This window comes from Hibiscus syriacus, unplaced genomic scaffold (assembly GCF_006381635.1).
Source record: "Hibiscus syriacus cultivar Baekdansim isolate YM2019G1 unplaced genomic scaffold, ASM638163v2 tig00110933_pilon, whole genome shotgun sequence".
Classification (NCBI taxonomy): domain Eukaryota; kingdom Viridiplantae; phylum Streptophyta; class Magnoliopsida; order Malvales; family Malvaceae; genus Hibiscus; species Hibiscus syriacus.
The window spans coordinates 227802-238905 of record NW_024062919.1 but is presented as its reverse complement, the minus strand read 5'-3'; the positions used below and the strand labels follow the sequence as shown (position 1 = coordinate 238905).

At 38.3% G+C, this 11104-nt stretch overlaps 2 protein-coding genes and 1 pseudogene across 2 annotated transcripts; 1 reads left to right on the top strand and 2 right to left on the bottom strand.

Moving 5' to 3' along the window:
• The first annotated feature begins 8 nt into the window (after window positions 1-8).
• LOC120147146 lies at window positions 9-3589 on the top strand (annotated as a pseudogene).
• A 284-nt stretch (window positions 3590-3873) lies between these two features.
• LOC120147148 (thioredoxin H4-1-like) lies at window positions 3874-4991 on the bottom strand. The gene is made up of 4 exons (XM_039160588.1): window positions 4855-4991; window positions 4358-4507; window positions 4142-4264; window positions 3874-4056 (listed from the first exon to the last, which is right to left on the bottom strand). Exons 1-4 carry the CDS (start codon window positions 4873-4875, stop codon window positions 3916-3918), a joined length of 435 nt encoding a protein of 144 aa, XP_039016519.1. The 5' UTR covers window positions 4876-4991; the 3' UTR covers window positions 3874-3915.
• Window positions 4992-5483: 492 nt separating this feature from the next.
• On the bottom strand, window positions 5484-8148 carry LOC120147144 (probable inactive receptor kinase At5g58300). The gene is made up of 2 exons (XM_039160584.1): window positions 6493-8148; window positions 5484-6359 (listed from the first exon to the last, which is right to left on the bottom strand). The coding sequence occupies exons 1-2, from the start codon at window positions 7700-7702 to the stop codon at window positions 5743-5745; spliced, it is 1827 nt and encodes a 608-aa protein (XP_039016515.1). The 5' UTR covers window positions 7703-8148; the 3' UTR covers window positions 5484-5742.
• Window positions 8149-11104: the final 2956 nt, after the last annotated feature.

The following is an 11104-nucleotide window of genomic DNA, read 5'->3' as shown; positions in this document are numbered from 1 at the left end:
AAAGTTCCCTCATTTTCTTCCAAGGAAGAAGCTTTCGTTTCGTCTCCTCGTTGTTGCCTCTGCAGCCCACTAAAGGTCTCTCCTTTTTTTCTCTGCTTCTCTTAATTTACATATATTTTACTCTCTTCTTCTTAGTTTTTGTTTATTTCTTTGCTCAATTGTTTTCTTTTGTGTGCGGGGGATTGGAAAATCACGTATTGATTCAACTTTTAATTTATTTTCCGATTTTTCATTGGGATTGGTGAGTTTTATTTCTTATTTTATGAATTATAAATAATAATGCTTTTTTAGACGAAAAAACTGGGCTTTAAGCTGCTTAGATCTAGTTGTTATTTCGTTGGTTCTTTTTGCATGTTGAATCATACGTCTTTCAGTTGGATGTGTTAGATTGGTTTTGGATTGGATCATTCTGGGTCGGCATAATTTTGGTTTAGGTCAATTTTGGTTACTTCGGGTCATATTCGGGTTCAGGTTCAATTGTCCGGGTTTAGGGTTGTTGACTTTTATGAATAAAGCATGTTGGGTCGGGTTTGGATTTCAGGTTCGGATTGGTCTAATTATTTGTGACGCTTTTCCTTGTTTTCTGCATAACTTTTAAGTTAGAGCTTTGAGTTGACTTGAATTTTTATCTAAATCAAATAGGGAAAAATGTGGTTTTGTGTGAACATTATTTGTTAGATGAAAAGGTATATAAATGATAGAAGTTGATATTTAAGAAGACGCTTTCACTATATATGCAATTATTGAAGTGAATTTTGCTGGATAAACTCGTTCGGTTTGTTACAGTGTTTTGAGTTTTGGAACTTAGTAGACATATTAGCTACTTAATGTCTGGTATTCACTTCTTCACTTCTTTGTTTGTTGTTCTAAGACGCCATCATGTGTGCGTTGTCATTCTTTTTATGTGGAATTTACCTTCCTCTGATGCCACCTTTGCTCTATTATGTTTAGGTGATTATTAGGACTTTAATTTTTAGCTGGAACTGACTTTGTGTTGCCTTGGGCTGCAGCTTTGTGAACCAGATCTTAATGAATTCAAGAAGAACTGTTGCATCCACAGTTTCCTGCAAATCGGGAAACAAGAACGACTTTCCCTTCTGGATTTTGGCTTGCTTGCTTCCTAGTTTCCTGGGAACCCTTGTTGCATATGTTAACTTTCAGCTTTTTAAGGCCATTGTACACTTCCCCTCTTCATCTATTTGTATCTTGGAATCTTTACAACCATAGCCTCAAAGCCTTTTTAAAGTAATCTTGCCTCTTTTCTTAAGAGCAGCATGGTTTCCTCTCGCTTATCTAGTTTAAATGGGTCCCGCATGCACAAAGGCTTCCAGAATCAGTTGCTTTTTCCCAAGGGACAACCTGAGACCCCGACCTCTGATCATCTTGAGTTTGATTTCTCTGATGTGTTTGGACCTGCTCCGGTTCAAGCATCAATGGAAATAAGCACAGAGAATCCTAAAAATCTGGCTGTTGCAACTGAAGCAAATGAACTGCTTTATGATGATCCAGCTGTCATCTGTAGTCGCTCCCACTCCTTGGTTGGCCCCTCATCTTATGTTAACCAGTCACTGAAACTTTGCAAGCTTACATTACGTGAAATTGGGGAATCCTTGGAACTCGTTGAAGGAGTTAGGGATGGGGCTCAAAATGAGTTTGGGAAACCATTGATTGATGATGTTATTTCGAAGAGCTCTCATGGTCATGCAGAGAGTCATCCCTTGGAACATCAGCTTGTAGGACTCAAAGATTTTGAAGTTTTGAAGGTTATTGGCCAAGGTGCCTTTGGAAGGGTTTATCAAGTAAGGAGTGGTACCTCAGACATATATGCAATGAAAGTCGTGCGCAAGGATAAGATTATGGAGAAAAATCACGCTGTATATATGAAATCTGAGAGGATATATTAACTAAAGTGGATCACCCCTTCATTGTGCAGCTCAGATACTCGTTCCAAGTACTGATGTTCTCGTAGAATAAAGTTTGATATTTCTGGTTGCTTTATTCTCTTATATTATTCTCATGTTTAGATGGTCCCATGTGGCAGTCCAATTTTTTTGAGTCTCATATTTAGGATAAATACAAATTTATTCATTTATCATTGCCTGCAGACCAAATATAGGATGTACCTTGTGTTTGACTTCTTTAATGGGGGGCATCTTTTCTTCCAGCTTTATCGCCAGGGCTTGTTCAGGTACTCCATTGTAAGCTGTGACAGTTTTTTGTATTTCTCTTTATGTTGTAAATTTCTGGACTTGACGAACATTTTGCATTTCCATCTCTAGGGAAGATTTGGCTCGCATATATACTGCAGAGATTGTATCAGCTGTTTCTCATCTCCATGCAAATGGCATAATGCACAGGGATCTCAAACCTGAAAATATTCTTCTAGGCGCAGATGGACATGTAAGAGTGCAAAACACCGTTTGTGCTTGTAAATGGTTGGTTTTTGTGGTTGTCACGACCTATGTGATTGCATGATTGGTCATCTGTGTGCATTTCTGACTCATGTTTAACATCGCTTTGATTGATCTCTAAACTATTTTTATGGTGGCTGGTGCTACCTGTCTTTTACCAGGTTATGCTGACTGATTTTGGCCTAGCGAAGGAATTTGACGAAAATACAAGATCCAATTCCATGTGTGGAACTTTAGAATATATGTCACCAAATTGTTCTTTGCAAAGGCCACGACAAGGCTGCTGATTGGTGGAGTGTAGGAATTCTACTGTACGAAATGCTTACTGGGAAGGTTGTTTTTGTGATTGAAGATCTCGATTTGTGCTTACGTCCTCTAGAAGTTCAGGGGTAGTGGCCTGTGCTTCTCATCCATTCCTGAGTCATGCTTAGCTTACTTTTTGTTTCTTGTTTACTATTTTACAGCCACCCTTTTGTGGTGGAAACAGACAGAAGATCCAGGAGAAAATAATAAAGTAATAGATAAAGCTGCCTGCATTTTTGTCGAGTGAAGCACACGCGATCCTCAAGGGGGTAACTCACTTTCTTACATACTTATGCCTTTAAGCTCTAACCTTTACCGTATGATTCCGTGCTCTGAAATGTGCAATATTTGCCTATCGGCAAACTTAGTTTTTCTACTTATACAGAAAAGTGTATAAACTTGTACTGCTCTAGGTTGATGCTGCAAATAAATAAATTTAAAAGAATTTTGTTATTTCCTTCAGCTGCTGCAGAAACAAGCAAGTAAGCGTCTTGGCAGTGGACAAGGCGGTAGCGAGGAGATCAAATGGCATAAGTGGTTCAAGTCCATTAACTGGAAGAAATTAGAAGCTAGAGAGATAAGGCCAAGTTTTCTCCCCGAAGTTGCAGGGAACCAATGTGTTGCAAATTTCGACGAATGCTGGACTAACATGACAGTTCATGATTCTCCGGTTGCTAGCCCAACTTTCGGAGATAATCCGTTCAAGTGGTTCACTTATGTGAGGCCTGCGGCTTCATTTCTTAAATAGAAATGCTTGAGATCCGACTGTAGGGCCATCAGCAGGCTTCCTATTATGAACTTATATGTTTCTATCTGTTCTTTCATGTTTCTCTAATTAGAACACTATCTGCAATTAAACATGTTTGTTGAGATGACACCAAAGGAACTTAATATTATTTTCGTCGAAAGTTTTTTATTTCTAATATATTGTCCGACATTGTTAATTACTCAAAACTCAACATGTATGATCTATGTTCGGTGCGTGTAAGTGAATCTGTTCGATGTGTGTGCCACAGATAGAACAGGGATCAGAAACATTAACTACGAAACATAAAAAATCCTCAAACAAATACAGTAGTAGCATTAGGATGATACAAAATTAGGGTTAAAAGCTATTCAAACATAGGGTTAAGAGCTAGTGAAGAAACAATTAGGCTAAAAAAACAGACAAAACACCACGGTTGTGTAATGGAAAATGTGGTCAAAACTTGCTGGCAGCAACTGCTGCCATCTTCTTCTTGAGTTCTGCCTTGTCAGCACCCACAAATTTGTCCACTTGCCTTCCATCTTTAATGACAATGAATGTTGGATTGACACTTACATCCCATGAATTACTAAATTCCTGTATATTGTAACTCATCAATGACCGTTTCATGCACAAACTTGAAAATATTCAAGAAAAAAGAAGGGTTTCTTTTTTCACTTACTGCAAGTTCGCCGACATCGACAGTTACGAACACGAGAGAAGTATATTTATCCGCAAGTTCGCCGTAGACTCGTGCTATTGATCTACAAGGAGCCGACCATGGTGCACTGAAATTTGCAACGAGCTGTACAAGAAGCATGCATGAAAGCAATGAGGAACACACAATGAAGGACACTCGATGCATATATATTGATCCGAAAAACGTAAAGGGGCTTACGATCTTTCCGTCTCTAGTTGCCTCTGTTAGTTTTTCCTCCCAGCTCTGTTTGGTAGTTATATGGTGAACGTTTTTGCTCGTGTGTTCCGGACACAACGCCTGTTGATCCTTCGTGCCTTCTCCTTTACGACACTTGAAGAACTGCAAGAACTGTACACCACAAGTGATTAAACACGAATTAAGCTATATATATACACGTATATATGCACCATCTTTACCACCAACAATCATCTGAATAATGATTTAACAACATTCCTGCAACCTACATGCCCTTTGCCAATCATATCCGTCAATATACAATTGCAAGGTGCACTTGACAGGATCGGTGCCATTTGGGAACTCGGGATTGTTCAACATACATACACAATGCATTTGTATATATGAACGAAATTATGTGAACGACAAATGATCGGCGGTCATAATTCCGTAGCATGTTATGTTATCGATGAAAAGCATTGTTTTCGGCACCGTACATGGTTTGTTTTCGAAGGATTCACCTTGCTCCACCACTGTCCCATTTTCCCAGCTGACCCTTATCGATGAAGTTACAGCAGGCCTCTACAAATAGGACGAAAATCAGTTTATATGACTCGAAAAGGAGGAAACGAATCCAGCATGCAAGAACATCATTCCTGATTTCAAAGCTCAAATATCCTACAATCTCTGCATATATTTCTGCATTAAAATTCTTGATCTTTCGGTTATTCGATCTATCTTTTCCCCCTCAGATTACATTTGATGCATGTGTCATATCACATGGTCCAACAACAATGCGAGGAAAACAAGATATTTGCAAGCAATCTACATTCGACCAGAATTGATTAAATTTATCATTGTATGAAGAATCAATTGAAAAAAGGAAGAAAAACATATACCTTGGGATCCTACAGGGATTTGATGTTCTATGTAATCAAAGCATTTTGATGTTCCATGTGATTACGGCTGTTGAAGCCGAAAACGGAAAAGAAAGAAGAAGAACAAAGAATATGAAGGAGGGAGACAAAACAATGGATGCGAACCGAGAATATAGGATATTGAGATGACCATATGAGTTTGTTATTATTGTTAGTTATAAGGAAATCTTTTATAAGTAACAAGGTAAATTTGGCATGGTGTTACAATCATGTCTATGGGACATAAGTTTTTCCATTGAAATCAAGCTTTTTGGACATGTTATTATGTTTTGCATGATTTAATAAACTTTTGAGGACATTGATGAATGCAAGTCAAGGAACATATGGAGATATCGGAAAAGTAATTTCCGAGCTAATCGAAGAAACAAAAGCTTATTGTCCCAAAGGTTTTCTAGACAAGCAACCTTAAGAAGGACTAGAGAATTGAACATTTGAAATCCAAAGAGAAACAAGTTTTTGCTTTGAAGCAAATCATGGTGTTTGGATGTTTGATTCGGCCTCCGATGATGTCCGGTTCTTGGATTCGGACTGCCGAATGTCTTCTATCATTCTAACGGTTTCATCCATTGTTGGACGCATATCAGGTGTTTTCGCCACACATGCTAGTCCAATCTGAAGCATCTGCACCATCTCTTCTTGGAAAGTTTGGTATCTCAACAGCTCTACATCGAAGACTTCAGCGGTCCATTCCTCCCGTACGACGGAACGGACCCATCTCGGAAGATCGACCACATCATCATGCCCTGATTGCTGGAGAGGAGCTTTTGCAGTCAACATTTCCAAGAGGAGCACACCGAAGCTGTAAACATCGGACTTTTGAGTTATCTTGCGTGTTTCAATCACCTCTGGAGCACGGTACCCAATGGTGCGAGACATGGTTCCAGGAGCATTCAATAGAGGAGCCAAGCCAACATCGGAAACACAAGCCTCGAGTTCATCAGTGAGGAGGACATTCGAGGACTTGATGTTGCCATGGGTGCATTTACCACCACCCTCTGTATGAATGTTTGCAATCCCTCGAGCAGTTCCGAGGGCGATCTTCATTCGCAATTCCCAGTCTAATGGTGTTCTCCCTGAATTCCTATTTCCTACCATTGTTGGAGACAGATAAATAGGCCTAAAACGTAAAAAAAATTTCCATACCAATGTAACAAACAACCATTCTACTTGGCAAACTAATAGGTCCAATATGATGTTAATGGAGATAAGCATACTGCATACCGTGCAAAAGTGCAAACAAGCTACCGGCGGGCATGTAGTTGTAAACCAACAGCTTCTCGTCCTTCGAATAGTAATAAGCACGAAGCGGTATGACGTTTGGGTGTCGTCCGACCCTCTCAACAAGTTCCATTTGCTGCTCAAACTCCTTTTTACCAACTGCAACTTCCTTCAATCTTTTCACCACCACCTGTGTCCCTTCCTCCAAAGCAGCTTTATATGTTGTTCCGTTACTCCCCTTACCGAGAACTTCGGCTGAAGCCTTCAACAAATCCTCGAGATCGAAGTTGTAAGAGCATCCTTCGAAGAAAAATAATTTGTTCTTTTCAGCTTCTTGTACCCCACTTCCGAAGTCATTAGGCTTCTCATTCTTTCCAACTCCAGAGATTTTGCTCTTCAACATCCCTCTGCTGCCACTATTTTTCATCTTCAAACAGCATATAAAGATTACGACAAGCACTAGAAACACAAATGCTAAGCTCCCAACGACAATTGCAACGATAGAGCCAGTGCCTAGTTTGTTTTTCGATTTAGTATGTCGGCTTTGAGAAACTATTTGCGGGATTGATGGAGAAGCGGAAGGTGGAGAGGAGACTGTGGAGCAAGGCCTTAGAGGCGAACCGCATAACAACGGATTCCCGATGAATGCAGAAGGGAATCTGTTGAGTGAACTTGGAATGGAGCCACTCAAGTTATTATAGCTGAAGTTCAAAACTTTGAGCCTCGGGAGATTGAGACTCGGGATGGTCCCGGATATAGAGTTGTAGGAAAAATCCATAACTTTCAAACTCGGAGAAAGAGACGTGGGGAACAAGATACTAGACAAGTTGTTGTGTTGGAGAAACAGGAACTGAAGTGAAGGAATGGAGGGGATATCAGAAGGCAAGCTTCCATTGATGTCGTTGGACCGAAGGCTAAGGACCCTCAGATCATTAAGCTTGCCTATGGTCTTGGCTGGTATGGTGCCATAAAGTCCAATACCTGGAAGCCGTATGGCAATCACACCAGTACCATTTGTATTGCAAGTTATGCCAACCCAAGATGTGCAAACCGGTGTCTCCGCATTCCAGTTCAGTTTTCGAACATGTGGAACTGCAGCTGCAAATCGAAGGAGAGCTTGCTTATCGGAATTCAGATCTGCCACAACATGAACAAACACATACAGGGGCAATAACACAAGCAAAAGGAAGGCAATCAAGGGATGGAACTTCATCGAACTTTCGAGTATCGTCTCTCTGCTGCTTTTCCTCCTGGATTCGGCTATAGAACACAATGCAACATAGTATGAATCAGAATTCAGAGCAGGCTCATACACTAATGCAAATATAATAAGATCATTGACATAAAAGAATGGAGTTTCTATTGCATTAGTACAGCAAAGCTCTAACAAGAAACAAAGTAAACTGGCCCCAAATTTAAAGCATTTACAGGTTTAAAAGATGTAAAACAAAGGGGTGTTTCAAATTTTCAAAAGCAAACTGGTAAAGCAAAGCATCCAAGGGGGGGGGGGAGAAAGATAAAGCAAATTCATAAAGAAAAAGCAAAAGTTGCAAGCATTATTCTTTGTTACACTGCACTGGAAAAAAGCAACCCTCTTTAGCTCTCAGGCAGTATAGTTGTCACCAACTTATGCAGTATCTGTCATTATATTAACATATATGTATACAAATATATAATTGATTCATTTTACTAGCTTTTGAGATGATATCTTCCAGGTTGGTAGATGGAGTGGACTGGAGAGCAAACTTCATTAGGAAACTTCAACTGCAAGAGGTTTTGCCTTGAAAATATATAGGGATCAAATGTGAGAATAACTCTTGCAATACATGCAATGATTAGAGATGGTCAAAATATCCTACGAATTTCAACCCTACTTTATAAGGTCGCTTTTTCAATTCATATTCAAATCAAGTCCGATCATGAGGGTTTTGTAGGGTTGAGTATCAAGATTGGGGCAGAGTCGGTTTTAAGTTGAAAGAAACATTACCACATGTCGGGACAAGACAAGAACAGATGAAAAGCTTTAATTTTCGAGTAAGGGTGGGACGACTAAAAGTTGATCCGCCTCATCCATGTCCATCCCTAACAATGATACATCTATCAATAGGTCTAGTTTTAGTTTTAGTCCCTTTAATACGATAGAATTTGAAACTTAACCCCTCTACTTTAATTTAGTCCTTCAAAATTTTATTAAATGTGTAAACTAATACAATAAAAAATTAAACTTCGACTCCCATTAAGAATTTAAACGTAAACTTCACACCCTAAAAAATTATGGATTCTCGAAATTCGAGGGACTAAATTCATAACCCTACCAAACAAATGGTGCTGTGGGGAGGGCCTATTAAAGGGTTTAAAGGTCCATTACAATGGACCGTTGGTCATAAAAGCTATGGTTGCTTTCCCTATCACTACATCTTTTGTTTGCTTTTACATGCATGAAAGCTAAAGGGGTTTTCTTTTTCTTCTTTATTTCTTTTTAATGGATCAAAAGTGAACCAATCAGGCAGGGATTTAACCTAGAAATTTAAAATTAGAAATAAAATCTTGTGTAATTAAAATAAATTGGACTGGGAGAATCATCGTATAAATTTTTTTGTAATATCAGATTCAGATTAATTGATTAATGAATCGGATATTATTAATTAGATTTAAAAAATATTACTTGTTAAGGTGTTGAATTTGAATATAAGTCTAGGAGATAATGATGAAATTTATAACACAAGGAGAATTTATTATGATTAAAGGCTTGGACTTGGAATTAACTTTGATAATCAACAACAAATGTGCTAATAATTCAAAGGGACACTTTCATTCACGGGGTGCAGTCCTTTTAGTTTCTTTGTTTGTCTTCAACTGTAAGTTGTTTGACATAATTCTGGATTTGACTCCCCGGTTTCGATTCAAACTCGAAAGTCTTATTCGATTAATCTAGTTCAAACATAATCTAACCTAATTTGATCATTTATGGCACATTTTGCTTTGGTGTCTTTAGTAGGAAACCATTGGCATCCATAGGATGTGTTGGTAGTGATGGACTCGACCAGTCCTGGACCGGCTCGATCATGTTCGGGGCACCAAATTCGCTCCGATTTGTATAACTGCGTTCTTATTGTTCATTATGCACGGTGCTTCAAAGGTCAGGTTTATTTGCTTCAGCAGGGACATTTGTCTGCAATGCTTTAACTATTTGGCAACAATGGACATTAGCCACAACTCACGAGCAGTATATAATGTCGGGTCAGTCCTAGTCGAATTGAGCCATCCGGCATTATCAAACCTCAAGTGAAACCTTCAGGGCGAGAACAACACCTAGCTAGCAATCATCGATCGACATCGTTTTTGAGCTTCTCAGTCTCTTCTCCGTGCGTTCTTTCATCCTCTTGAAGTTGTCGTTCGACATCCTCATCGTCCTCTATCTGGTCACGATCTTCGAATTCTTCGGTTGCTGTCATTTCTCTCACCACGGGATCTATCTGGTCGGGTCTTGATGCCATGGGAATGTCTACTGCTAATAGTTTCATATCATGCTGCAAATAAAGATTACATAGACTGGGATTCGATGATCATCCAAGGATGAATTCATTATTAGCCATGAGTTGACATTCACATTATTTGCATTCTAATTTTTCGTTACCGATCCACATTTATGGTAAATTTTGTTCATACAAATAATGATCTGAATTATAATTTTTCGTTCTTAATAACTAACTGATCCATATTCATGATAACTTGTTCATATATAGTACAAAATCCACATTCATGATGAAATTTATTCATATAAGTATCTAATTTTTAACTCTTAGTATCAGACCGATCCACATTCATGATAAAATTTGTTTATATGGGAGGCGATTGGCATTCTAATTTTTTGTTCCTGGTACCAGACCGACCCACATTCATGATAAAATTTGTTCATACAAATAGTGATTTATATTCTAATTTTTCATTTCTAGTACCGAATCGATCCACATTCATGGTAAAATGTGTGCATACGAGTAATAATTTGTATTCTAATTTTTCGTTCCTAGTACCTATCCACATTCATGATGAATTTTGTTTATACAAACGATGACTTACATTTTAATTTTTCGATCCTAGTATCGGATCGATCCAAGTTCATGATAACATTTGTTTATATGCATTAATCGAAGAATGTATGGACAATCAACTCAACCTCAAGCAACCCAGAAAAACAGAACTCGACAGTATCAGTTCCTCTATAGTAAATCAATTAAAATCCCAATAAACAATCCAAAAAAGATTGCTTACAGCAAAAGCAGCCATTGAAAGGTAAAGAGCAAGAAACCAAAGCTTAGCCAAAAGAGGCCAACAATTACAAGAGTGCTAGAAACACCACACATAATCCTCCATAAAATGTTAATTTTATATAATCAAATATGTTTTATCCTAAAATAAAATGTTAGATGGCCAAAATGCTTAAAAAATAGAAACCAAAATAACTATTTTATCAAACATTAAGGATTAATTTTATCATTGTACCAACTATTTTGGAGACCTAAGAACAAAAAGCTCGAAAGTATGTCGATTCTTTAGTAGTACATAAAGGATTACTAGTCCGATATTCTTAACAACACATCATATCTAAATCAAC